Genomic DNA, 26,516 nt, shown 5'->3' with positions numbered 1-26,516 from the left:
TGAATGAAAAGATAAGTGCTGGGGCCTCATGGCAGCTCCAAGCTGACTCCAAAGAGATCAAAACTTCAATGAATTTTTAGACACGAGTGGTTGGTCATTGTTTTACCTCCAAGCAAAATATTTTTTCAACTGGCAACAGTTAGGAATCTACAACAGAGGAATTGAAACAAAAAAAAATTTTTTTAAAGAAAGAAACACAAAAATTAAGGATTAGACTGTTTATATAAGGAGATTTTACAAAATGGGTCATTACCCTTGTATGCTGACATTATAAAAATACTTTAAACTGAGATGGTTCTTAACAGATACTTCCTTTAGAAATGCGACCAGTTTGGGGAGATGCCATGTAGAAAAGCACACATTCATTTAAAGCTCGGTTTAACCTACGAGGCGGGGTACGGCACATGGAAGCCTGATTATCCCAGTAAAACATGGCGGCGTGATAAGGGACCGCGACATATCTGAGTAATAACACAGGTGTCTCAGATTACCACTTTCTGTAGCCACGGAGTTGGTTTTTTCCAAAGAAGTGTTCCCCAAATGCTGGAAAACTGAAAAATAAATGTCATCAGGAAAGGATAAATGCATGGACAGAATTTTTTTTTTTCCCTAAAACTAAAAGCTAAAGACTGGTCACTCTTCAAAAACATTCTGGCAGCCCTACGCAAACATGCAGATTTCATTATTCAATGCTGGCACTGCTTCTTTCACTCCACTGTTCTATAAACTCGAACTGATACCAATATAAAGCCATTTCAATAAATGTGGTTATTCTTAATAACCAAACTTAAAAGAAACCAACTATAAACCAGGGGGCCATATAATAGAAGGATTTAAAAATGATACAACCTTGCTCATAAAGACAAATAAAAGATAGCGTTCTCCCAGATTTTGCTCGCCTTTGGGGATGTTTAATGAGCCCCGCAAGAACTGACATCGTTGTAAGGAGAGAAGAGGCCGGGAAGAAGAAAGGACACTTGAAGTGGTTTATCTCAGCCCTATCCATGATTAACGAGACGGGCCTGGAAAGAAAGTCAAGTGTTTCAGAATCGCAGAGACGAGTAGAACTTCCAAAAATGCTTTGCAGCAGGTAATCAGAGGCTGTGCCAGGGACCAGGGTCATTTTTGAAACGTGAGGATAATGCTGAAATTCAGAAATTCAGCCAGCGCCTCATGATGGGGGTCTCTAGAGCTACAATATTATAAGCAATTCTAAATCCAAGCTGTTAACACAAAAGTGACTTAGAACCAACACATTATGGATCTCCACTTGGCATGTTCCTTACCCCCATCTTTTCATAACTCTTCCTCAATAAACAGACATCCCTGGCAAAGGTCTATCAGGGTAGAACCATAACTGAGGAGTTAGATGCATCTGGTACAAATGCTAGCTCTACCACACTGCTATCTCTGAACCTCGACAATTTTATACATAAAAACAGGAGAAGAGCCCGCCTCTCAGGGCTGGTATATGCGTTCCATATGCACATGCGTATAAGTGCCTGGCACAGTCTGGTTAGAGACAGTCCCTGGAGAACCATTCCTCTCTTCTCTACCCTCTGTTCCAACATGAATTCTTGGAAATTATATTCCTTTCAAGGTAGTGGTTTAGCAAAAGATGAGCATCATTTTGGGGACTTCGAGTACAATTCTCCCAGGGACATCACAGGGGTTGTTTTTGTAGGATCCCCAGGTAAAGAAGACTCAATGGTCTGAGCTCCCCCACTGCCATACCCCATGTCCCAACACAGTGGCATCACATCCCACAGAGCCACCCAGCAGCACCTGAAACCTACTCTGAGCTGTACCGTGCCCATCTGCCAATGGGCTCTCTGGAAGCAGTGTTACCACACTTTCTCTGTCCCTGCTCTCTCTTCTTTGGCATACACATGACTGATGCAAGCCAGATTTCTGCAGTCTTCTAAAAGTACAGGCTACTACCTGGTGTCAAACTTAATATTATGTTTATTCCTTTCTCAATGCCTAGCAAGTTCATTACAATACTACACAGAAATGAAGCAAAGCAGCCGTAAGAATGTGTGTTCTACATAGTTCTGTAGATATCTACTCTAAATCCGATGATCCCTTCCTTGCCTACTAGTCTGAAAATCATGATGCTTTACGTTGTCTGGTCATCTCAAGACTCTCATTTCTGTACCGATGATGTCTGGAAACCTGGAAAGAGGACCGTTTCACATGTATTTTCCCCGTTCTGTTTATCTGAAAGCGGAGGGCCCTGAAGCCCCTGCTGATGCTTGTGCAAGTGATACGAGCTGAAGGTTTCATGAAAACATTTCTCATTGCCCAAGGATTTGATGATAAGTTGGTTCCTGTTTATACCAGTGCAAAAATACTTTGTCCAGCATTAGTACACTAACCAGTACAGAATGCATTTCTGCAGGATGGAATTCTTCATTATAAAAAAATTTTCCACTATGGTAAATTAACAGCCCAGGCCAATTATGTTATTTTCTCTTCTTCTTTTTTTTTTTTTCTTTGCATGTTTGCAGGATTCACCTTAAAGGACTTACAGGGACGGCCGGCAAAATAAGCAGCATAAGCCAACCAGGAAATGATTTTAGCACAAAGGATGCAGACAACGACAAATGTATTTGCAAATGTTCACAAATGCTCACAGGAGGTGGGATGACTTTTCTCTCTTCCTATTTGTTTTGGCAAGGAAGAATTTCATAGAGTGAAAGGCTGGCTATTTGGACTTGAACTTGTGATCGGTGACAATGTCCACATTTCATAAATAGACTTACTAGATGTAGGGAGATTTGTTTTTCACTTTTTCAGACTGTTGAGTCTGAAGAATGTGATGTGGAGCTGGAATTGTCCGCAGGCCAACTGTCTCTCCAGGACCTCACTCAGGCACAGGGAGGGGACATCTGATAGCCTGCAAGCTCTCTTGAGCTTGTGCTCGCTGAGGAACAGATATCAGACCCACACTTTAATTTCATTTTGCTTTATCAAAGAGGTTAAAAATTCAAAACGGCAACAGAAACAGTGACATCGATTCATTAGCATAGAAGTGTTTCTAGTTAATAATTCATTCTGCACACATGGAATTTCCAGGTATCTTTCTTTAAAGATTTTATTAATACACAGCAAATACCTACAAAGAAACTAATTAGCCAACCTGCTTTGTTTTTGCTTTTGTTTTTTAGTGCACCAAATTAAAATCAACAGTTGTCCACGTTGAGTCAAGGTCTTTACGCTCATGCTTTTCTTAGTCCCTACTTTTCGTATCAGACTGCTCTAAAAAAGAATCCAAACCACACCCAGGAAGAAGAGACAATTTTAACAGACACTTAAAATGGCCAGATTAGTATCCAGCAACATTTAAGAGTTCAAAGACAGGGACCAACTGCTAGAAAATTTACTCTTCCAATTTCTAAAAGTTTAAAAATCAAATGGCCAGAATCAGTTAATTGTGACCTAGACAAGAAAAAAGCTTGGTAAATGCTATCAAGTGAGTTCTTAAAAATATTGAAAGACTTAAACCAGCAACAAAAATTCTGCTGAGAGTACAAACTGAATGTAAGGGCAAACAGCAAATCGACAGGTTTAATTTGCAGAGACCACGAATTATGTTACTAAGCTTTCATTCACTACTCACCCAGGAAAGAAAAAGGCAGGAGCCATGGTCAGTTAATTTGACGAACAGAAGGCCACCACAGCAACAAGATCGAAGCTTATCACGTGGTTTGCGTATCAGTTAAGAATCATTTACGGTTGAGAGAAAGGATTTATTTATGAAAATAGTTTGAAACTCAATAATTTGTATATCTTTAAAATAATCCTGAAAGAATTTTAGAATCCATTAAATAATCAGTCCTGTGGTTCTTTAGATAATATATTTATATGTATCCACATAGTATATGCCGGCAACACAGAGCTTCTCTATTAGCTATATTTATTTCAATAATTATCTCAATGATAGGACTGTGTAAAAGCTGCCTCTCTCCCTCACCCTAGAAAGGGAGAAAGGGGTGGGTTGGGGGGACCAAATGTGCTGAATCCTTTTTTCGCATCTGCCATTCCCACACTGAGCCCAGCTGTGCACTCGAGAGGGCGGTGGCTTTCAGACCACCCGTATGTCATGAGCTACTCAAGAGAGTAGGAGAAGTGCATTAATAACCAAGGAAACAATATGTTTATTTACTCAAATCAAGACTTAGGCTGAGAGTAGGAATGGGAAAGAGACGGGGGAGAAACACACCGCCCAAGAGAGAAAGTGGAGCAGTGGGATGTCAGACCCCAGCCCATGGTCTGGGCCCCAGGTAATCCGGTTTTTGCAGGGACTGCTAGCTTTATAGTGACATGAGCCAATAGGCTCTAGGATCTGTAAGTCCGCAACATTCCTGAGTATTTTGAAGGATTCTGAATAACACACACAAATGTCTTATCAAACCGATGTTAATCTGAATCAGCTCAAGTCATGAGCTGTAACTGAATGAAATAATTGATCATCACAGTCCAATATGTAAATATAATACAATCTTTTTTTTAAAAAAAATTACATCATCATTCTTTTCACATCAGCTTTTTTTTTTTCCTATAGAAATAAAGTTTTACAGATACAACTAAAGCTGTCCTGCCATACTTGCCCACGGGTGGGCAATGAATTCAGGTTCATTCACGTTAGTTATTTATGTAGTAGGTATGCGGATATCATGAGCAGTTGTTTTTTCCTATATTCTGAAATCTTACATAAATGGCATCATACTGTATGTGTACTTCCAATGCAATGTTTCTAAGATTTTTTTTAATATTCTATTTACTTATTTGACAGACATCACAAGTAGGCAGCGAGGCAGGCGGGGTGGGGGAAGGGGAGGAAGCAGGCTCCTTGCAGAGCAGAAAGCCTGAGGCAGGGCTAGATCCCAGGACCCTGAGATCATGACCCGAGACAAAGGCAGAGGCTTTTAACCCATTGAGCCACCCAGTCGCCCCTGTTTCTAAGATTTATTGAGATTACGTGGATCTAGGTCATTCCTTCTCCTTGAAAACCAGGCTTCTGGCACACTCATGTTTCTAGGTACAAGCATCAAAACCCCAACTGTAGCCACTGAGGTGCCAACGCAGACCTACCCCCCCCCCCCCCCCCCCCCCCCCCCCCCCCCCCCCCCCCCCCCCCCCCGTGCTGCTGTGCCAGGCGGCTCCCCTCTCTTTAGTGAGCACACCATGATCACTTTCAATTTCCTTCTTGTCTCTAGGACTTAAAGATTTCCTTTTCATCCAACTTCCCCAAGTACTTAAAATTTGGAGTCATTTAAAATATATATATATCTATAGATGTATCTATCTACATATATACATATCTGGTAGAAGGAGCGAAGCCTGAACCATCTGGCCCGCTAAGTAGCTGGAAACGGAGAGTAATCCAGGGACAATCTTCCATGCATTATTTAGTGTTTTGACTTATCCACGTCTTCCACTGGACTGTGCCGGTCACCAAATGGGGACCAGGGAACACGTGCCATTCATGTCTATGGGCGACGGGTCTTTCCACACAAGGCCAACGGAGTACAACAGCCTGGGGAAACAGGCGCCGTATGGGACTGGGACCTGCCCTGGGTAAAGCTGGACCACCACTGCTCTCGTACGTCAGCAGGGCTCATTCTATACCCCTGAACATCGGCGTGCGTCGGCTGAAAATGCACGGAATGTGACGGGTGGGGGAGCCCAGGGTTTCCAGCGCCCCGGGGAGATGGAGCTGGGCTGACCTAGTTCCTAATTCCTTCTGCGCCTTCCTTTCACAGGCTGGTGGTTTGATGCATGCGGTCCCTCCAACCTGAACGGAATGTACTACCCACAGAAGCAGAACACAAATAAGTTCAACGGTATTAAGTGGTACTACTGGAAAGGCTCCGGCTACTCGCTCAAGGCCACGACCATGATGATCCGCCCTGCAGGTTTCTAGACGCCTGCACCCGCCTGAGGAGCGGCGGCCGACTGTGCGACTTTCAGAGACCGAAGCCCACAGCTCTAACAGACAAGGCTGCGTTCGGGGTCCCCGTCCACCTCAGGCCGCGCGCTCGGGGCCGCAGGGGTCCCGCAGGGGTCCCGCAGGGGTCCCGCAGGGGTCCGCGCGCTCCCGCTCTGAGCCCCGCCAGCCTCCTCGCTCGACCCCGCGTCACCCGTGCGCCCGCCACAGCCCTGGCAGCGTGACCCGGGAAACGCCCCCGTGAAGATCCATCGAAGCCTGCGACTTCAAGACTGACGATTTACAGGCTCTGTTGTCACAACCAAGAATGTTGTGCGGAGTTCATCCGTAAATAACTGGAAAACAGAACACTTGGGCTATACAGCAGAGATAACCTTGGAGCTGCATTTTTCTCAGCCCTGTTTATAGATTGTGTAAATATCCATACGTCCTGAAATCAGCGTCACTCTCGGAATTGAAAGGAAGAAAGAAAATCTCTAAGCCATAAAAATATATTGTATATTCAGGGATTTTTCTGGGAAGTGCTTATTCGCAGTTTAATATTTGGAGAAGGGAAAAACATAGTTAATGCATTTTTTGCTCCTCCTCTTAGGTGCTTTAAACTTTCATTTTGAAGTCAGCATATTTACGAATGTGTTGACAGCGTAGTTTTAAGTTAATGCTCAAATATGTATTTCAAGTTTAAATGGTGAAAGCTTCCAGGATCTCTGAAGTTAATAGAAATGTGTGTTCTTTCAGTTTATATGAAGATTGTACTATTTTTTTTTCTGCCTGGCTGTTAAATATGAAGGTATTTTTAGTAATTAAATATAAATTATTAGATAATTACATTTAACCTTTATGATAATATTTACGATTTTGTGATTTAATTCTGAAACAACCGACTGTGCCTCATGACAAGGAAAGATCTGATTTTTAGTGATGAAGAAAATTACACATTTAATTCCATGACAAAGAGACTTTACTATCTTTTCCTCACTATTCTATTAGAAAGGTCCTTTTTTTTCTCTTCTAGTAAGATACATTTTAGAGAGGTAAGCTACAGTTTAGTTTGTGGTTGAAAAAAGCCTTCTATTTAAAGCACTTATAAAAGCTATTCTTCTCAAGCTAAGCTAGATTCACCCCAAAGTCTTTTTTTTTTTTAATGTCCACTAGCAAATGTTTAAAAAAAAAAAAAAGGCATTTTGGAATGCAAAAACAAAATCTGATGTTTATAGTAGATTCAAATCCTTATAGAAAATTCTGAAAGCATGGATTTAAGCTCAGGGCTGCAAAACTATTTAAACCACTAGAGTTTTAACTCATTTGAAGTTTTCATAGAACAATTAACACTAATGTACATTGTGTAATGCTGTATAATTTGGAAGCAATTTCTCACGTATTTGCCTTGGAGTCAGCTGCTGCTAGGAAGCTTAGGGCCAGATTTGAAACTGGCATTTACCTCATGTCTGTCTTCACCTTACGCTGTTCTATTACTATGTTTTTTCTTTATTCCGTTTTTTCTTGTGTAATTTATTTTCCCGCTCTATGCCCCCACCCGAACCCCATTTGAGAAGGGTAACATCCACTGCATGATTCGAGTCAGGTCATGGACTCTTCCGGAGGCACACCATTCTGCCCACCACTCTGCCGCACTTCCCGGACAAAAACCATCTCTGAGTGGTTTCTCTTGTTACATTTCAGTAGGCTTTTCGTGTTCAAGAGAGCACAGCTTTGTACCAAGTTAAAACATTATCTGGTCCTAAGAAGGTATCTCCACTGCACAAGAAACTATTAAGCTTCTGCCACATCTCAACACCCACACACCAGACACGGAGGTAGAGAAATGACAGAATGGGAAAATTGGCAACAACATATTCGATGCCGTGTGCCCACGCAGGCAGGTGAAATGAGTTTCAAAGATAAGCCGCACTGGGTTACACAGAGTTACACATACTCTCTTATGACAGAGAGTAGAGGGATTCAAGTCTTTACACTGCAATTCCTTACGTGGTGTAGCAAACAGTCATACCAAGAGAAATGTTTTTTTCTCCTTAAGAAAATATTTATGCGTGGAGGGAAAATCAACATGATAATCTTAAAAACCAAAACAAAAGCAACCCAACAACCTAGATCAGTCAGTGAGGAGAGGGCAATGTCCTACGCATCCTCAAACAGCAAATAACACCAACCCTGGCCACAGACAAAGGCTGCTGCTTCTTACTCAGGTATTAACCTTCCAGAAGGATAAACTGTGTCACAAACCAGATAACTTTTTTGAAAATGAAAGCCAACATCTACACGATCCTGTTTCCAATTAAACCTGAATTTACCTATTTAATTATTACTTAATCTTTTAAAAATTTAGAGCTTCCATTAAGCACCCAAAATATTTAAAATTTAAGATGCCATAAAGCTGAAGCTGCATTTGGGAAGCACATTAGGACACAAGGACACATCATGCCACTCGCAGTCCCTGACTTTTATACCTATCAGTTCTATCTCTACGGGGAGTAAAAGCCTGATTTCTTAAAGCCGTAAACGAAATACCGTACCACCTCCTCAAGAATCTAGTCCTTTTTCATTTCTTGTTTTTCTCAATCCCGAGGACTTTCATAATAAAAATTCTTTAAGATTTCATAACACAAGAGTTTTTGCAGAATATTCTCCCATTTCTATATTTGTTCTCACAAATGGATAAATTATTTTGAAAACATCTATGAAAGTATGTTTTTAACTGTGAGCATAATGGGTCTTAACTTAAAAAAAATTGCATCCATATTTATGCAAATAGTAATTTCCTGAGAATTCCAAATTGTATTTACCATAATAAAATAACATCTGACTTACGGGAGCTGCAGGGAAGTAGTTAGAAAGTTCAAATGGTTCCTCGGAAATCCAGTGACCCAGCTCCAAAGACCATAGTACCTATAAGTGACACAAGAAGCAGAACATTTATTATAGATTCATTAGGCTCTCAGTGGATAACAAACCACTTTGAAGATACAGCCAAAATAAAACAAAAAACCCAGCAGTGACTACACACACTCCATAGATCTGAACCAGATGTGTCTTACACACCAAAGTACCATCAGAATCTTCATGCCGCATCAATCTTATGCATAATAAATGCTTTTCTTTAAGGAAAAAAGGTTCCAATGACTAGAAACCTGGGTTATTATCCTACTGAAGCCAAATACTAACCACCACCCCAATAACAAACATATGAAATACTTTTTTAAGAATTCCAAGTTTCTAATTTAAGGAGTCATTATAGACAATCCTCAGTAAATATTCCAGGATTTTATTAATTTAAAAAAAACACATTTATTAGGAGAAGATAGATCATAAGCTTAAATTTAAAAAGCAGTCCTTCTGGCAAGTGACTTTGTTTCTAACATGGACTAATATTTCCAGAAGTTCTCCTAAAACATTTGAAAATCCTTCCCAGGCTTTGGAAGGATAAAATGTTTCATAAACAAGCTTTCAGTATTATTATTTATTATTGTTATTTGAACCCAAATATTTTAAATGATCAAAATGATGTTTTTGTTTTTAATTCAACAATGTTCAAGATTCTACAGTCATCTCTACTTGATGAACAAACTCCCTGAAAATCTGTTTCTATTTCCATGCACCAATAGAATTTTATAACAAAAATAACCAAACTGAATTACATATCCCATATTTATTTCTCATCTGCAATTTCATTTCTCGCATTCATTGAATCTTCCCTCTTTTTTACAATTGCTACATACAGCTCAAGTTAATTTTGCTGAATTATTGGGGATGAGGAGAGAGTTTTCCTGTTTGGTAGTTTCTAAGATTCAGACCCATCTATGGGAGCGTGGTCTTAAGTATTTCTAAGAAAAAGTGAGCATGCTGGTGGAATAAAGACAAAAACGAGATACAGAATCTAAATGACAATTCTCAGCACTGGTCTGGATCTTACTTTAAAACTGCTGCATTTATTCCCTCAACGCTGTTTTCTTCATCTCACTAACTGCGGGTCTGTGAACAACATATTGAAAGCCTACTGTGAATAAGAACCCACGCTAGGTCCTGAAAACACAAACCCAATCCCAGAGGAGTTCACCCTCTGGCAGGAGGCATGAAGGCAAACCACAAATGGTGATTTCTCAAAACAGCTCTGTGGGAACCTGTAGAAGAAGCAAACTAACTTGGTCTAGGAGAATCAAGGAAGGGTCCACAGATGACATTTTAAACAGAGTCTTAAATGTTGAGTAAGAGCTCATCAGACAGAGAGAGACAGAGTGAGGAGGGAGAGGACATTCCAGCACAGACAGAATGCCACATGCCAAGGCAGGATTAAAGTGGGTTCTTTTTTTGGCTAAAGTGTGCTTTGGAAGAAGTGTAAGAAAACTGGGTTGGTTAGATTCCTATGGTGAGGTATAATAATATACCCTGTTTCTATCGCTGTGTCTGCAGGGGCATTAGCACATGGCAGAAGAACAATCCAGAAAAGATAGGAGAAAGCTCTAAGGGCGCTGGGCCCCAGATGATAGAATGGGAATGGAGTATATTACAGGGCAATGTGTCTTCACTATAGAGAGAGGAAGTAATGAGTCGTGTTCTCAAAGATCCTAATTCCATCTTCACTTAGATCTGTGTGTACACAAGCATTTTGTCAGTTAAGTCTCCTTTTGCTTTCCCTTGATTTTACTGGCCAGCTAAATTAGATAGATAGATAGATAGATAGATACATAAGAAATAGATAGACAGATAGATAACTTCACAAGTTCAGTGAAAGAGAGTATGAAAAAAAAGGTACAGTGAAATCATGTTTCTACCTGGCTCTGTAGAGGTGGTTAAAACATTTAAGTTACACAGTGTTTGCCTTGCTTTTATCAATGTATGGTATTGTCTATAGAGACATGCTAACAACATCTGTGTGGTTCCTTACAGGTCTATGATTAGAGTAGGAAGTAAAGTGTAAAAAGCTTCTAAATCAGGTTCACATGAAGCAATGTGGATAGTGAGAAACATAATGTACCAGGGAGAGAATCCAAGGAACCAGTCTTAAAAATGCATGCGGCATTTGAGCTCAAGTGTCATCCACATTAAAATGTCAGCCGAACCTCCTGGAGAAAATTTATGTTCTCTGAGTTTGTCCCTTTCTAAATGTTATGAAAATAAAACCGTAAGGCATCTATAGTAGAATTTTGGCAAGTGAATTAATAAATTAAATTTGTCCAGGCATCCCAGGAATTAACATTGAACAGAGATAGCAGAAAACACTGATTTGATTGTAATGAAATCATCAAATAGAAACATAGCGCAAACTTCAAGCTTAATTCTTTCATTAGCTGAAGTTATCTATAGCTTCGTAGAATATTCAATATTGGGAATATCTCTGCAAGACCACAGTTAAGGCTGTAAGCGGACTAAAAGGTCAACCCAACATATTTCCCATCATATGTGTGATAGAATAAAAATAACCAAGATGTATTGGGGTTGCATAAATACAGAGGACCAAATCCCATGTTTATAGCCCTTAAAACGAGGGCTGAGTTATTTCAGCAACCACTGTGAATGGATATAATATTTTCGACATGTTAAAAGTGTTGTTCATAAAACTTGAACCCTGTTGATGAATTTAAATAAGAACCACTTGTCTTATTATTAGATTAACAGCTATTGGTAGGACAAATTTCCACAATGTAGGCGTGACCACACAGTTTATTCCATACCAGGCAAAACACAAAAGGTCTTCTCTCGTTTTATACACATCTAATCATTTCATTTAAACAATATGAGTCAGTGTAGCTACAGTGAACCCAAGTCAGAAAATGGCACTGGTACTGAAAGCAAGTCGATAACACCAGTTACAAGGAAGACAATGAAGGTGACTTATGGTTTACGCGTAGCAAGATGAACACATCTTAATCTTCACCTTCTCCCCAATACTCAACTAAAAGGATAGAATTAAAAAGAATGAGAAGAGTCTACAGCAGATAAAACAGGATGTTTTGGAAGTTGCAAAGCAGATGCGTAAATGGTAAATAACTTAGAAGGGCAAAGAAAGTTCAAACTTAAGTGTCTAGAGAAAGAGGTCCATAGGAAGCACCCAATTCTCTCCACAGATTCTCCAAAAGGCAAAGAAATTGGTGGTACTGGATACCTCTGAAGATGGGGTATAGAACAGGGTAAAAAAAGACATTTCCTATCCCGTAGCCCACCTCCCATGGAATAAGACAAAAGTCAAGTCAGACAGGCTGTTCTGAGAGCAATGGTGGAAACACTAGGAAAAACCTCTCCAGACCTTCCCCTGGGACACCAGCCATTCTTTCCTGGGGACAGAGATCAGCCCAGGGGAAAAAAAGACATAAATACTAAAGCTTGGATCTCAAAAACGTCCATTCACATCAAATTATCTATATACCCCTCGGGCAGGCAGAGTTTCAGTCAGCTTTTCAATGTCTCGTTATTGAACATGACTTTATACCTATTTGATAAAAGCCTCTAGCTTGAAAACATAGACCAAACCAAACAAGAATGGAATTCCTGGGATCGCAGTGATGGGAAGTCCCTGGCCAACAGCAGCTCTGCAGACCTCAAGAGAGCCAGTCTCAAGGGGAAGAGAACAAATGGGCTCCTGGGTGGTGTCTCTGAGAAAAAAATAAATGGGGCTGGAAGATAATCTGATGTGGAGACAGATTTCAGAGAATAATTACAATAGTTTTAGAAATTCTTGCACTCAGTTGGTGATAGTTGCATAGAAAACTAAGCAATCAAAAATAACTGTCAATGATTAGCTCAGGAAAACCAACAAACACAAGTCATCAGAGACGAGTCGTAATACTTTACAAGGCTCAGTTCAAAGAGCATCCAAATACTCATTCTTGTGCGCATGTGTGTGAGTGTGTGTGTGTGTACGTGCGCACACACGTGTGCAAGTGAATGTGTTTATATGTATATATAAAATGTTAAAAAAAATTGTAACCACAATGAGTAGACTGGGCAACAGAAGAGGAGGTGGGACTGAAAGACCTATTTTGGTCTTCTAAAGAAAGAGTTCTACAGACAATGTCTCAAAGTGAATTTTTTAAAAAATGGCAAGAAAATCATTGTATTTAGAAATATGTAAGTAACATATCAGGAGGCTACTTTAGGAGTGAAAAATCAGACTGGGAAACAAGAAGGCATGAGGTGCCATTTTTTATTATAAAGGCACATCAATTATACTTGTTTTTTAGAAACACTTTATTTTTAGATAGTTTTAGACTTACAGTACAGAGAGTTCTCATTTAACCATCACCTAGATTTCTCTATTGTGTGATTATCCCACTTAACTTCGCTCTTCTATTTCAAAAGTGCTTTGCAACTTGAACCAGCTCGTTGATATCTACAAGAAAATCTTGCTGAGCCTGTTATTGGAACTAAGTTGAATCTATAGATCAAAATGGGGAGAACCAAAGAGAAAGACAAATACCATCTGATTTCACTTACATGTGGAATCTAAAAAACAAAACAGAAACAGACTCCTAGATACAGAGAGCAATCCAGTGGTTGCCAGAGGGGAAGAGAGTAAGTAGATGGGCAAAATAGGAGAAGGGGAATAAAAGGTACAAATATCCAGTAATAAAATAAATAAGACATTGGGTGCAATGTACAGCATAGGAAACAGAGTTAATATGTAACAACTTTGTATAGTGGCAGAGAGTAGCTAGATTACCACGGTGATCACTTCCTAATATATATAAATGTTGAATCACTCTGTTGTACACCTAAAACTAATATAATATTGTATGCCAACTATACTTCAAGAAAAAAAAGCGGGGGAGGGTGACAGCTTAAAAAGTATCCATTTTCCCAATTCATGAACATAGTATCTCGCTGTTTTTATTTAGGTCTTTGGTTTCTTTCATAGAGTTTTATAGTTTTCAGCATGCAGTTCCTGTAAATATTTTGTCAAGATTTAAATATTTTAATTTCTGTGGATGCTAATATAAATGGTATTTTTTTAAAATCAGAATGCCAGTTGTTTATTGCTAGTACATAGAAATACAACTGAATTTTGTATATTGACCTTGTATCCTGTAACCTTGCTGAACTCACTAGTTGTGGGGCCTTTTTTGTAGATTTGTTGATGTTTTCTGTGTAGATAATATCTTCTGTGAATAAACAGTTTTATTTACTCCTTTCCCAATCTGTGTGCATACTTCTTCTTTTTTTTTTTTTAAGTTCCCTTATTACACTAAGACACCCAATACAATGCAGAGAGAAATAGTGACAGCCTGCAATTGCTTGAACTCCTTTGTGAGGCATATCAAATTATTACAAACAAACAAACAAAACAAAACAAGATAGCATAAACCCAAAGCGTTTCTGGGTATAAATTAATGTAGCTTTGGAAAGCACAATGTTTCTTTGCTTTGTTTTATTTTTAAATTTGAAAAGTTTATATTGTTAACAGTGCTAGTGCTGGCTAGCAGTTCTGGTGCTTTTACTAACTGCTTCAACTTTCCATTCTCCGAAGGATAATTAGAAAATTCAGAGTGATAAGTACTATAGCTCAATATCAGTAAATGTCACTTTCTAAACCAGAACCAATCAAATTAACTTCTCCTTTAAAAAAAAAAAAGTTTTAATAATGATACTGTTATGCTGAAAATAAATAAAAAATAAATTTTAAAAAAAGTTTGGTGGGATTTTTTTTTTATTATTATTTGATAAAGAGACAGACAAGGAAAGAGAGAGCATATGCAGGGGGAGTGGGAGAGGGAAAAACAGGCTTCCCGCTGAGCAGAGTGCCTGATGCAGGACTCAGAGCGGGGCTCAATGTGGGGCTCAATCCCAGGATGCTAAGGCAAATACTTAAGGACTGACCCACCCAGGTGCCCCAAAACTAATTTTTCTTAACATTGACCTTAATTTCCTTCTTTGTGGGGAATGACAATATTCTTTGCGTATGAAAGACTTAATATTGTTCAATGAATCTGCTGATTAAAACCAAATCTGACAGGACGCCTGGGTGGCTCAGTTGGTTAAGCAGCTGCCTTCGGCTCAGGTCATGATCCCAGCGTCCTGGGATCGAGTCCCACGTCGGGCTCCTTGCTCCACAGGGAGCCTGCTTCTCCCTCTGACTCTGCCTTCCACTCTGTCTGCCTGTGCTCGCTCTCACTCTCTCTCTCTTACAAATAAATAAATAAAATCTTTAAAAAAAAAAAAAAAAAAAACAAATCTGACAGTCAGAAACTTAGGCCTCAGGGGTAACCTCTGGGAACCTAATTAATTGTAAAATAGTTCAAAGTATACTTCACTTTCTACTTTAATCACTGGGAAGAGCCTGTCCTACCCATCCTTGCTCCCACCAACTGTGTAGAAAACTTAGTTGTAAGAGTTCATGGAGGTATAAAAACATAACACTCAGCATTTGCAAATCTCTTCCTTTTTATAGAAGAGGAACAAAAATAGTAATTACATTTTTTCGGCTATTTTAAGTTAACGAGAAGACAACATAAATCAAATTACAAATATTTTTCTAATCATATTTTATAGATTCTTTGTCTCAGTTATAAGAGTAATTAATTTGCTCAAACAACACCACCTTAAGAGAATTTGCTACTATGTACACAGTTTAGACTTTTCCTACCAGGAGAATAGTATTTGTGTTTTTTCCACAACTACACACTATGGGCTACTGGCTAACACCATAGAATCCTGGCAACCAGATTAAACCCTGTGGTTGTGTGACAAGAGGCAAGTTAGTGAACCTCTCACATGAAAACATTATACATCATTATAAATGACAAAAGGACCAAGCAGCTAATGAAACAGTAGTGGCAATGAAGCTATTTCTAGGTTACACATTAAGATTAAAAAGTTGGGACTGTCGATGGTATGGTTTTTAATAACAAAAGAAAAGGGTATAGGGAGCGTATGTCCTGAACACTTTGGAGCCAGAAAACAGAAGAGGTCTCGTCTTCCGAAAAGACTGACTTGGACTGGCAGATTTTCAAGGCAATAATATTCGTTCCAAAATAAGCCATTCCTCTGCATTTCCAACACATTTCAGAACATAAGGAAATGCTTTATATGATTCCATAAAGTTATTTTAAAATACAAACCCATTCTGTAGATGTAATGCCTCTTTCAACGAGGCAATTTTCACAGATGACTTTTAAAAATTGAATTGAAATTCTCACAAAGCACAAGTAATCATGTTACAGTGTCCAGTGCGGTGGCAACTGGTATATTCACTGTGTGTGCCACAACCACTTCTTTCTGGTTTCAAAACGTCTTACTCATTCCAGGAGTGTACTCTACGCCCGCCAAGCAGCCACCCCTCAGCCCGCTGCTCCATTCCACCCCGGGCAACTGCTGCTCAGCCAACCGTCTCCATGCACTTGACTATTCCACATAAACCATAGGAGAGGAATTAGACAATAGGTGACCTTCTCTGTCTGGTTTCTTTCTATTAGCATAACGGTTTCAAGGTCCAACCAAGTTACGATTGGAACGATGGCCAGCATGAGTGTCAAAAATGTTTGTTGAATAATAGTAATTGATACTGGGGCGCCTGGGTGGTTCAGTGGGTTAAAGCCTCTGCCTTCAGCTCAGCTCTAGGATTGAGCCCGGCATCAGGCTCTCTGCTCAGCGGGGAGCCTGCTTCCTCCTCTCTCTCTGCCTGCTCTCTGCCTACTTGTGATCTCTGTCTGTCAAATAAATAAATAAAATCTTTAAAAAAAATAGTAACTGATACTTACACTTTAATTAGATGACCTTTTAATCATTTTACAGATAAGGAAACTGAGGCTTAGAAAGTTTAACTGTTTTACCGGTCACACAGCCAGTGACTGTCAAGGTTAACATTAAAATCCACTCTTATCCATTAATCTTCAAAAAACACATAAAGTGGTGTGCAGCCACAGAATAATGATATCCACATTTAAGGTACCAGACATAAAAAAAACATTCTCTAGGCTATCTCTAGAAGTAGATCCCAGAAAGAATATGGGCTGTGAATCGAGGAAAGGCTGAATTCAAATTCAAAACTTGCTCATTTTCAAGCACCGAGACCATAAGCAACTTACTGAAACTGTTCAAGTCTCCGTATCCACAAAGGACACAAAGGGGTCTTATACTAACAAGCTGAGAGAGCCTAGGTCAGTCTTCTGCCAGGATGGCCCCACTCCTTAAATGTTCTGTGTGACTCCCATCTTCTGGAAGCCGTCCCATCTCCCCCTCCACATATGGCTGGCTGATCTCTAGAACCTTCCAACTCAGTGCATGGTCTTCAGGCCAGCAACCTGCACATTGCCTGGGAACTTGTAGCCAGTGAAGAAGTTTAGGACCAAGACCTACTGAGCCACAATCTGCACTTAATAAGCTCTCCGGGGGATTCACATGTGATTAAGTGTTTAAACAGCACTGCTCTGGCTGTCTCAAAAAAAGTGGCAGGACACCAAAACCTTAATACAACCTATTTAACCAAGACAGATAAAATAAGCAATAAAGTACTAAAAATAAGTAGTTAAGAACTCTTTTTCCTTTTTAAGAGATAGTAACTGACAGAGACTAAATACCAGACCGTAAGAGGGAAAGGATGCCGCACAGTGATACGGGCTCAAAGTTTCTTACTAAAACGTCCAGCTATAAGGCATATGGGCATTTATGTGAGATTTGTGCTGCTTGCAGGCTACCTAATCATTTCAGCCAGAAAAAATGAAAATGGATTATTCTTGGATTTTAGAGTGTAATGGCCCACTATTAACTACTTTTTACATATCACTAAGCGAAGACCAGGGTGACCTAGCATTTCACCAGCATACTTATATGTGAAGTCCAAACATCTTTATAAATAACACACACTCGTACTTTTCTTATCAAAATGAAAACAAAGAAATAAATATAACACATTCCAATGTAACTAAAACAAACATCAGAATATCATTTTGCCGTATGAAAACACAGTAGGAATTATTATTACCATCAATAAGCCAACTATTATGACTACTCAGAGCAATCACTGTTTCTTATTCTTTCTGTGAATTTGAGTTTAAAAGATTTTTTTTTCTTATATGAGTGTCAGGTCACCTTATTTTCAATAAGTTTTAACAAGAAAACCATGAACTACATGGATACCTTCATAATATATAATGATGCACAATGTTTTTAACAAGACATTTGTAGTTCATCAGAGGCAAATCAAATTCTGAGGTTTCTTGAAGAAATAAGTATGTTTAGTCATGTACCTACACACTTACTCCTTCCACAAGGAAGCGCTGTGTTCCAGCTCCATCCTGGGTCCTGGGCTAGGCAAGAAATGACCCTCAAAGAGCTTGTAATTGCTAAATAACCAGGGTCTGTTAAAGAGTTTCTGCTTTTCTGTTCGAAACTTTCTTTATTTTGCCCTAGTCCCCTGTGCCAAGGAGGTGAGGGGCTACCTTGAAGTAAGTTTTACCACTAAAATTACCATTGACAATATAACAATTGAAGCGAATGTTCTACTACAATAAAGTGTACATGTCAGATCAGAAATATTGAAGGTTAAGTGGCACAGACTTGCAGCTACAAAATAAATAACTCATGCAAAAATTAATTGCTAAAAGAGAAGATCTTAAAAGTTCTCATCACATGGGGCACCTGGGTGGCTCAGTGGGTTAAAGCCTTTGCCTTCGGCTCGGGTCGTGATCCCAGAGTCCTGGGATCGAGCCCCACATCGGGCTCTCCACTCAGCAGGGAGCCTACCTCCCCTTCTCTCTCTGCCTGCCTCTCTGCCTACTTGTGATCTCTGTCTGTCAAATAAATAAATAAAATCTTTTAAAAAAAAAAGTTCTCATCACAAGAAAAAAATTTTTGTGACAGTGTGGTGACAGATGTTAGGTAGACTTCCTGTGGGATTGTTTTGTGACGTATACAAATCTTGAATTGTTATGTTGTATGTCAGTTGCACTGCAATTAAAACCTGTGAATAACATTAAGTATTTGTATACTATTCTTTCTTGCTTTGTTATTATCTAAGAAAACCAAAATCATAAAGAATTCTATGGGGGGTGGGGGGAGGGGGACGCCTGGCTGGCTCAATCTGGAGAACGTGTGACTCTCAAATCTCTGCACCCCAAGCTGGATGTAGATATTACTTAAGAATAAAATATTAGAAGAATTATATAAAATAAAATTCAGTGGAGAGGTGCTTCTCCATGTACTGAAGGACACTCTCCAGTGGTCAGAAGAAAAACCAACTCAAAAGAACTAAGAAATAGATCCGACACACGCCGAAGTCAAGCTGTTACTTCAGTTGACAAAACCACTTTGGTTACATATTTCTCATTCTCTGGTAAAGAAAGCCTAAAAGATTTCCTGTAGAGAATTTTCCAGGGCAACACATTTTAGAAGAAATGTATTGTGTGGATCATACATAAAAAGTATCAGGTACCAAAATCTACAATGTTGCCAACTATAGTTTTGAAGAAGGTATGACAGTTGTCTAAAATCCTGTTGTCCAGGGGCGCCTGGGTGGCTCAGTGAATTAAGCAACTACCTTCAGCTCAGGCCATGATCCCAGGGTCCTGGGATGGAGCCCTGCATCAGGCTCCCTGCTCAGCCGGGGTCTGCTTCTCCCTCTCCCTCTGCCTGCTGCTCTCCCTCTTTGTACATGCTCTGCTCTTCCTCTCTCTCTAACAAATAAAAATCTTTAAAAATAAATAAATAAAAGAAAAGAAAATCCTGTTACTTCTTGTATCAGCTCTCCTCAAAACCTAGTATTATCACTAAAGCCTAATTCACAGAGATACTCAGGCAGACACAGAGTTCACACGTGCTGTTCTTTAGAGACCTATTTTTACTGGAGTACAGAGCTTAGAAACCTGAACGAAGGGACAGCTAACAATGTTTCTGGCATTAATGACAGATACCTAGGATTATATGTAAATGACGGATGTTCACAAAGTCCCAGAGAATCAAATCATGGTTACTCTTTTCTGATGAAAACCTAAAGTTAAGATATTCTGTGTTGTTACTGCAAATGAAAATGGTTTCACTGGGTGTCAGACTGAGCACAAGTGACAACTGAGGAACTCCACAGAAAGGTGCAGAAGTGACATGTCAAAGACGTACCTATAGGGACAGCTGGAATTTTTTCTAAAAACGAGTTTGCATTTGCGACACAACTCCACATTGACTACCGGTCCAGTTCTGCCACTGCCCATAGTTCTAGGACAGTAACTTTGCCTTCTTCAGTAGCAAATGAGAGGTCCAGGCTGCATGAACTACAGGCTTCATTCTAGCTCCGACATTTGATTCTATGCTCATACCAGTTAAATCAGAATCACCACTTCCTGAATCCAGTGTGAGAAAGCCAAAATTGCATCCCATCATTTCAAGAAAATTAATTCATTATGAAATAATTCTTTGATTTATGACACACTTGATTATAAAGTGTTTTTGTTCTTTTGTTAATAGTCAAAGTGTCTTGAAATTTGGCTGTGGAACTGTCCAAACTCCGTATTTGCATTTACAACTGTTTAGCTTTCCAATTCTGTATCAAGCCTTGTTCCTAAGCTGTTCAGAATTAACATGTTTTGACCTGAATATAGGCTGACTCACTCCTCACTGCTATACGGTATCTTTGAAGCGGAGAAGGAGCTCTATGTAACAGGAGCCAGAAAGAAGCGGCCTCGGTCACAGGGCATTCCATTAGCTCTCACTGAACACAAAGCAGTAGAAAAGTAAAGCAGAATTGTAGATAAGTCAGGGAAGAACGGACGAACACCAAATAGGTGAAAGTTAGAAGATAAGGTCTCTAAAGAATTCAAACAGCACTAAGCGTAAACACAATTAAAAAAAAAAAAAAAAAAAAAGCTTTGGTCCTCAGGGATCCTTCGGTCAAATCAATTTCTTTATTTTTCTGTTGTGTTACTTCCTGTCTCCCACGAATAGGAAACAGAGCAACACCCAACACGGTTTTCTATTTCTCTGTATCTGCCAGATAATTTAGTCATGAAGCAGGAAAAACACAAGTTATTCTCCCTGCTGAAAACAGCAGGGTTAACAATGAAAGTAGGAACCACTATAAACATGCACAAATTGCCAACACAGTTTTCAAAAAAAAAAAAAAATTTTTTTTAAATAAAAATTCAAACTGAATTTGTTATAAAATCATTATATTTTTTTGATATGACTAACTGGGCCACATACAACCATCTAATTTTGAAGAGCTGCTAGAAGCCTCCTTTACAAGCAATTTCCAGAGAATACCACACAAACCCTGAAATAAAAACATTCTCAGTAATGTTTTTCTTGGAGGCAAGCTCCCACAGCTAGCCAAAAGGAATATTTTAAGAATCCCCCAAATTGCATTGGGGACAAGGAAAAAGGAGGGGGACCAGAGAGAGAGAGAGAGTCATTCCTTTACACAAAGACAATGTGAAGTGTAGCATATGGACGCTTCACAACTTGGCCCTAGAAGAAACTGCACGCTGCGGAGTTCCTATCTAAAGGCACACACAAGCAGCCGATGAGCATTAAACTGTGTATTGAGCTTAGCCATTATGTCACTTGGCTTTATAAATGACAATGGCAGCTATTCTGTCTCAAAAGAGTTTATCATGCATGAGTTCAAGCCCCACGTTGGACATAGAGATTATTTAAAAAAAAAAAAAGTTTATCATGTTTGAGCAATTGCACTTTTTAGGCAATTAAAGGAGGGAGGCCATGCAAGAAGCAATGATCTTTTACTTAAGTGAGATAAACAGGGAAAGAAATTCAGTTCATCTCTAAACTTTTTTTTTTTTTTCCCTTAAGAGTGCAAGTCAGCAATAATCTATTAAAATCAATAAACACGCAACACCAGTGAGAGGAAACACTTGACAGACATCACAAGTAGACCACAAATAGACAAGCAGGCACTTTATACAGCAACAGATCTGGTCCTTTTCAGTTTCCCAGGAACTGGTACTTCTCACAAGTCATGAGATGTTTAGGCATCACTGGTAAAGCAACGTCTGAAGCGGCCTTCAGAGGAAGATACTAAAGCCAAAACTATCACTCTCAAAATCTGAGTGATCATCTACAGCAACACTGCTCTGATGGTTTTGGAGAAGGTTAAAATATATGAAAATCAGTACTATAGTGGCTTTTACAGAAGTGGGGTCTCCAATATACCGAATTACCTCCAGATACCCCAGAGTACTCTTCTTAGGTCCCTCAAAGAACAAATGTGGGCATACTTCCCAGTGTCCACCCAGACCCCACCTGTTTCCCTCCTGTCCTCGCTGGGGGTCCCCCAGTCAGACCCCACTGACTCTCTTCGACATGCCCGCCGCACTCACGAGCCCTCCTGCTCATTCCTCAGAACTAGCAAGGACAGAACGGACGACCCATCACAAAGTTCTCAAAGTTCCCACTTGTCCAGAGAAAAAGTATCTTTTTTAAATTGTAGGGTTAATGCAGTCTGTGGACAAAACTGGTGACAGTAGACAGTGAGTGATTCTCACAGCTCTTTGGGGAAGTTGATACATTGTCATCCCTGCTGTAAAGCTAACATTTATTAAATTCTTAATTCCTGCCAGTCACTGATGTGAGCACTGTGCACGTTTAATACTTAGCTTTCACACAATCCCTGCGAAGGAGGCAGGGTCCTTGGCTCCGAGTCACCAACAGGGAGCCGTGGCTCCGTGAGGAGGCGTTCCGCTCTCAGCATTTAGGCAGCTGAATGGAGTCTACTCCCGTTTTATGTGGGGATGGAGGCTACCTTCCAGCCTGTGAACCCTCCAGATCTGGGGCCAGCTGTGGAGCCTGGCATTGAACTCTCCTGTACTCAGTTATTTTTTCTGTTGCTTCATGTTATCATCCTAGTAACTGTTAAAACAGCAGAAGCCTGGATCTCGTGTTCTACTATTATGGGTCTTCTACGTCAAGATAACCATAATGTAAACGTACTGCCAATGTGGACATTGTAAATGATGAAGATAATATGATAGAAATACACAGGGCCCTCCAAACGGAGCATGCATGTATTTACGTATGTGTACAGATGTGTATTTTCAGGGTAGTTATTTAGACAGTAATATCCTTTTCATTCCTATTCTCTCTGAGTAACTATTTGATTTTGGTCTTCCGAGTAGAAGCCAAGTTAAATTTATGAACCTGTCCAAAGTCTTATCTTATAAAAGAAACTGGCTTAATCAATGGTTTAGTTTGGGAAAAAAAATATTAAATATTCAAGCAGCTGCTTTACCACTATTTAAAATCACGATACTGGTATATTCAATGTGTTATTTAAAAATATGAACTGATTGCTTTCGTGTACAAGCTCGCTAAGTGTAAAAACCTGGAGGAAGCCTCTCAGGGTTCAGCATTCCTACAGTCTCAGTCCCCTCTCTTCTCTTGTCCTAGAGGTCCACAGAGCCAGTCCTCCTCCTGAAGGCCAGCATAGATACCCACAGCATCACCCAGTGAGCATGAAGGAACAGGAACACCTTCAAAATAGTTAGAGACCTAAGGCAATCTGTTTTATACTTTTTGTAGGCATTTCTTCTTTATTTTTATTTTCTTAATGTTCTCTATTTCTCAACTGTCTTTCTTCTTGTTTATAATCCATAAAGCCAGTTCTGAAGACAAAAAGTCTTAAATAGATATATTGGCAGAGCTGGTTCCTTCTAGACACTCTAGGGGAGGATCTGGTCCAAGATTCCCTTGGCTGCTGGAAACCCTCTGCGTTCCTTGTTCATAGATTCATCACTCCAAGCTCTGCCTCTTCATACAGGCATCTACTCTAGCATCCTTCTAAGCTATCTTGAAGCTTCTCCTACCGATTAAAAGTCATCAACCTGGGGTACAGTGAAGTGGATAATATGGTGCTTATGGAGTTAGTATCCTCATACTTATGGGACTCCAGAATGATGTATCCCCTAGAAGCCATCCACAGCTGAACCCCAGAATTGTGACTGAGCCCAACATTGTGAACCCCAGAATTGTGAAAGGAGCACTGCAGACGCAATGAAGTTGAGGACCTTGAGATGGGGAGCTGTGCTGGCTTATCCAGCTTGGCCCCATGAGAACACAAGCATCCTTATAAGTGAAAGACAGAGGCCAGAAATCAGAGCAGGTGTGATAAGAGAAGCAGAAGTCACTTCCTGCCAGGGGCCATAAGCCAAGGAAAGCAGGTGGCCTTTAAAGCTGGAAAAGGCAGGAAACAGACTCCCCCTAGAGATTCTGGAAGGAATGCGGCCCTGACAACACCTGGGCTTGAGCCCAGAGAAACCTATTTTGGACTCCTGACCTCCAAAAACCATTAGAGAATAAATGTGTGCTTTTTTTTTTTTTTTTTAATATGTGCTACTTTTAAGCCAATAAATTTATGGCAATGTGTTACAGCAGCCACATGAAATGCATACAGTACCATGGACTCGTTAGAAGAAGAAATTATTCAAGGTGGTATCACCTTGTGCTTATTTAAGAGAATTGCTTCTGGCTGAGTTGGCCGAGTTTCTGGCAAGGATCCATGGGTGACATGTGGGCTACTGGTGCTACCATCACTGGGTACCCAGCCAGAGGGAGCCACCATCCTTCGAAAAACACAGCTCAGGGCATCTTGCTCCCTGAACAGAAACTTTCTGATAGCTCATCATGACACAGGAACATTATCCAAATACTACCACGGCCAAGCTTCCCTTCACCCGCTGGCTCTCTGGTCTCATCTCCTACTTTTTCTCTTGGTGAGTCCCCACCGAGCCTTCTTATTATTCCTCAAACATACTGGTCCTGCCCTTGGGATCCCGCCCTCGCTGGAGCAGTCAGTGCCTCGAAGACTGGACCTAAGAGCCGTCTGGGAACTCCAGCAGCCCAACACCTAGAGGCCGGGGTTCTATGGGAGATGGGGGTGCAGCTGGTGGAAGTGGAGCTTGGGCAGCCCTGCAAAGAGAGAAGAGGACCATCCTATCCTGCGGTCAGCTGGTCCACCAGCAGGGAGTCCACAGCGCAAGAGAGTCATCCAAGCTGTGGCAAGAATCATGGTTGTCTTTTTTTTTTTTAAATAAGATTTTATGTATGTGTGTATGTATGTATGTATGTATTTGAGAGGGAAAGGGAGAGCGAGAGAGAGTGAAAGTGGGATAAGACGGGGAGGGAGAAAAAGAGGAAAAGAAGCATAATCAGGCCCCATGCTGAGTGCAGAGCCCGAAGTGGGGCTTGATCTTTCAACCCTGAGATTGTGACCTGAGCCGAAACCAAGAGTCAGACACTTAACTGACTGAGCCATGGGGGCGTCCCTATCACAACTGCCTTTTATTACTGAGCAGTATTCCACAGTACAGAAGTTTATTTTTCCCTTTACCCACCAAGGGACATGTGTGCTGTTGTCAGGTTTTGCTGATTATAAGCAAAGCTGCTACAAATACTCATGATATTCATGTACAGGTTTTTGTATGAACGTGAGCTTTCACGTCTCTAGGGCAAACACCTAGGAGCTGGGTTGCTCAGTGACGCAGTGAGGATACATTTCACATCACATAAAACTTCCCAGCCATGACTTGGAACCACCTCCCATCCTCACCAGCTGTGTACGATGTTCTCCCTCTTTTCTAGAGGATTATCGCTGTGCTTTATGATCCAGCCACCCTGTTAAGTATGTGGCAGTATCTCATCGTGGTTGTAAATCATATTTCTCTAATGATGTTGAGCATTTTTCATCTGCGTATCTTTGACAGGGTGTTCAAAAAAATGCTTTGGGCTATTTTTTGTTTGGATTGTTTCTTATTTTTTTTATATTTTTTGGGGGGGTTGTTTCTTATTTTTGAGTTTTGAGAGTTCTTTATATATTTTGGATTTAAGTCTTTTGTCAGATGAGCTATGCAAATGCTTAGAATGTGTTTCATGGAGTGTAAGTTTTTACACTTGACAAAGTGTCATTTATCACTTCTCATTTTACATATCATGCTTCACATGTCGTATCTAAGAACTCTGGGGGCGCCTGGGGGGGCTCAGTCAGCTCAGCATCTGACTCTGGCTCAGATCATGGGCTCAGCATCCTGGGATCAAGCCCTGCGTCAGGCTCTATGCTCAGTGGGCAGTCTGATTCTCCCTCTCCTTCTGTACATCCCCTAATCACATTCTCTCTCTCTCCCTTTCTCTCAAATAAATAAATTAAAAAAAAAAAAAACAACTCTCCACCTAAACCTGGGTCATATCCTATGTACATTTTAGAGTTTTATAGTCTACATTGTAGTCTGATCCATTTGGGGGTAATCTTTGTATACAGTGTGAGGCACAGATCCAGTTTTGGTCTGCAGATGTCTAGCACCGTTTTTTTTTTTTAAGATTTTATTTATTTATTTGACAGAGGGAGATCACAAGTAGGCAGAGAGGCAAGCAGAGAGAGAGAGGAGGAAGCAGGCTCCCTGCTGAGCAGAGAGCCCAATGCGGGGCTCAATCCCAGGACCCTGGAATCATGACCTGAGCCGAAGGCAGAGGCTTTATTTAACCCACTGAGCCACCCAGGCGCCCCATATCTAGCACCTTTTACTGAAAAGACTCACCTTCCTCCACTGAATTGACTTTGGTTCCTGGTCAAAAACCAGTGGGCCATATTTGTGGGTCTATTTCTGGACTCTATATTCTG

The 26,516-nt window shown here is 40.3% G+C and overlaps 2 protein-coding genes across 4 annotated transcripts in view; one reads left to right on the top strand and one right to left on the bottom strand.

Annotated features, from left to right (window-relative positions):
• Positions 1-6,802, top strand: part of ANGPT2 (angiopoietin 2) — a 53,454-nt gene extending 46,652 nt beyond the window's left edge. For both annotated transcript variants that reach the window (XM_059384228.1, XM_059384227.1), the window contains exons 8-9: positions 2,511-2,641; positions 5,769-6,802. In XM_059384228.1, coding sequence (XP_059240211.1) covers positions 2,511-2,641; positions 5,769-5,929 — 292 coding nt within the window. In that variant the 3' untranslated portion in view covers positions 5,930-6,802. The remainder of the gene's footprint in view (positions 1-2,510; positions 2,642-5,768) is intronic.
• The window catches only part of MCPH1 (microcephalin 1), a 238,384-nt gene that overhangs the window by 120,593 nt on the left and 91,275 nt on the right, over positions 1-26,516 (bottom strand). For both annotated transcript variants that reach the window (XM_059384224.1, XM_059384226.1), the window contains one exon: positions 8,783-8,860. In XM_059384224.1, the coding sequence (XP_059240207.1) occupies positions 8,783-8,860 (78 nt within the window). The remainder of the gene's footprint in view (positions 1-8,782; positions 8,861-26,516) is intronic.

Source organism: Mustela nigripes, chromosome 18 (assembly GCF_022355385.1).
Source record: "Mustela nigripes isolate SB6536 chromosome 18, MUSNIG.SB6536, whole genome shotgun sequence".
NCBI lineage: Eukaryota > Metazoa > Chordata > Mammalia > Carnivora > Mustelidae > Mustela > Mustela nigripes.
Note: the sequence above shows the minus strand (reverse complement) of the source record. Positions and strands in the feature narration are given on the sequence as shown.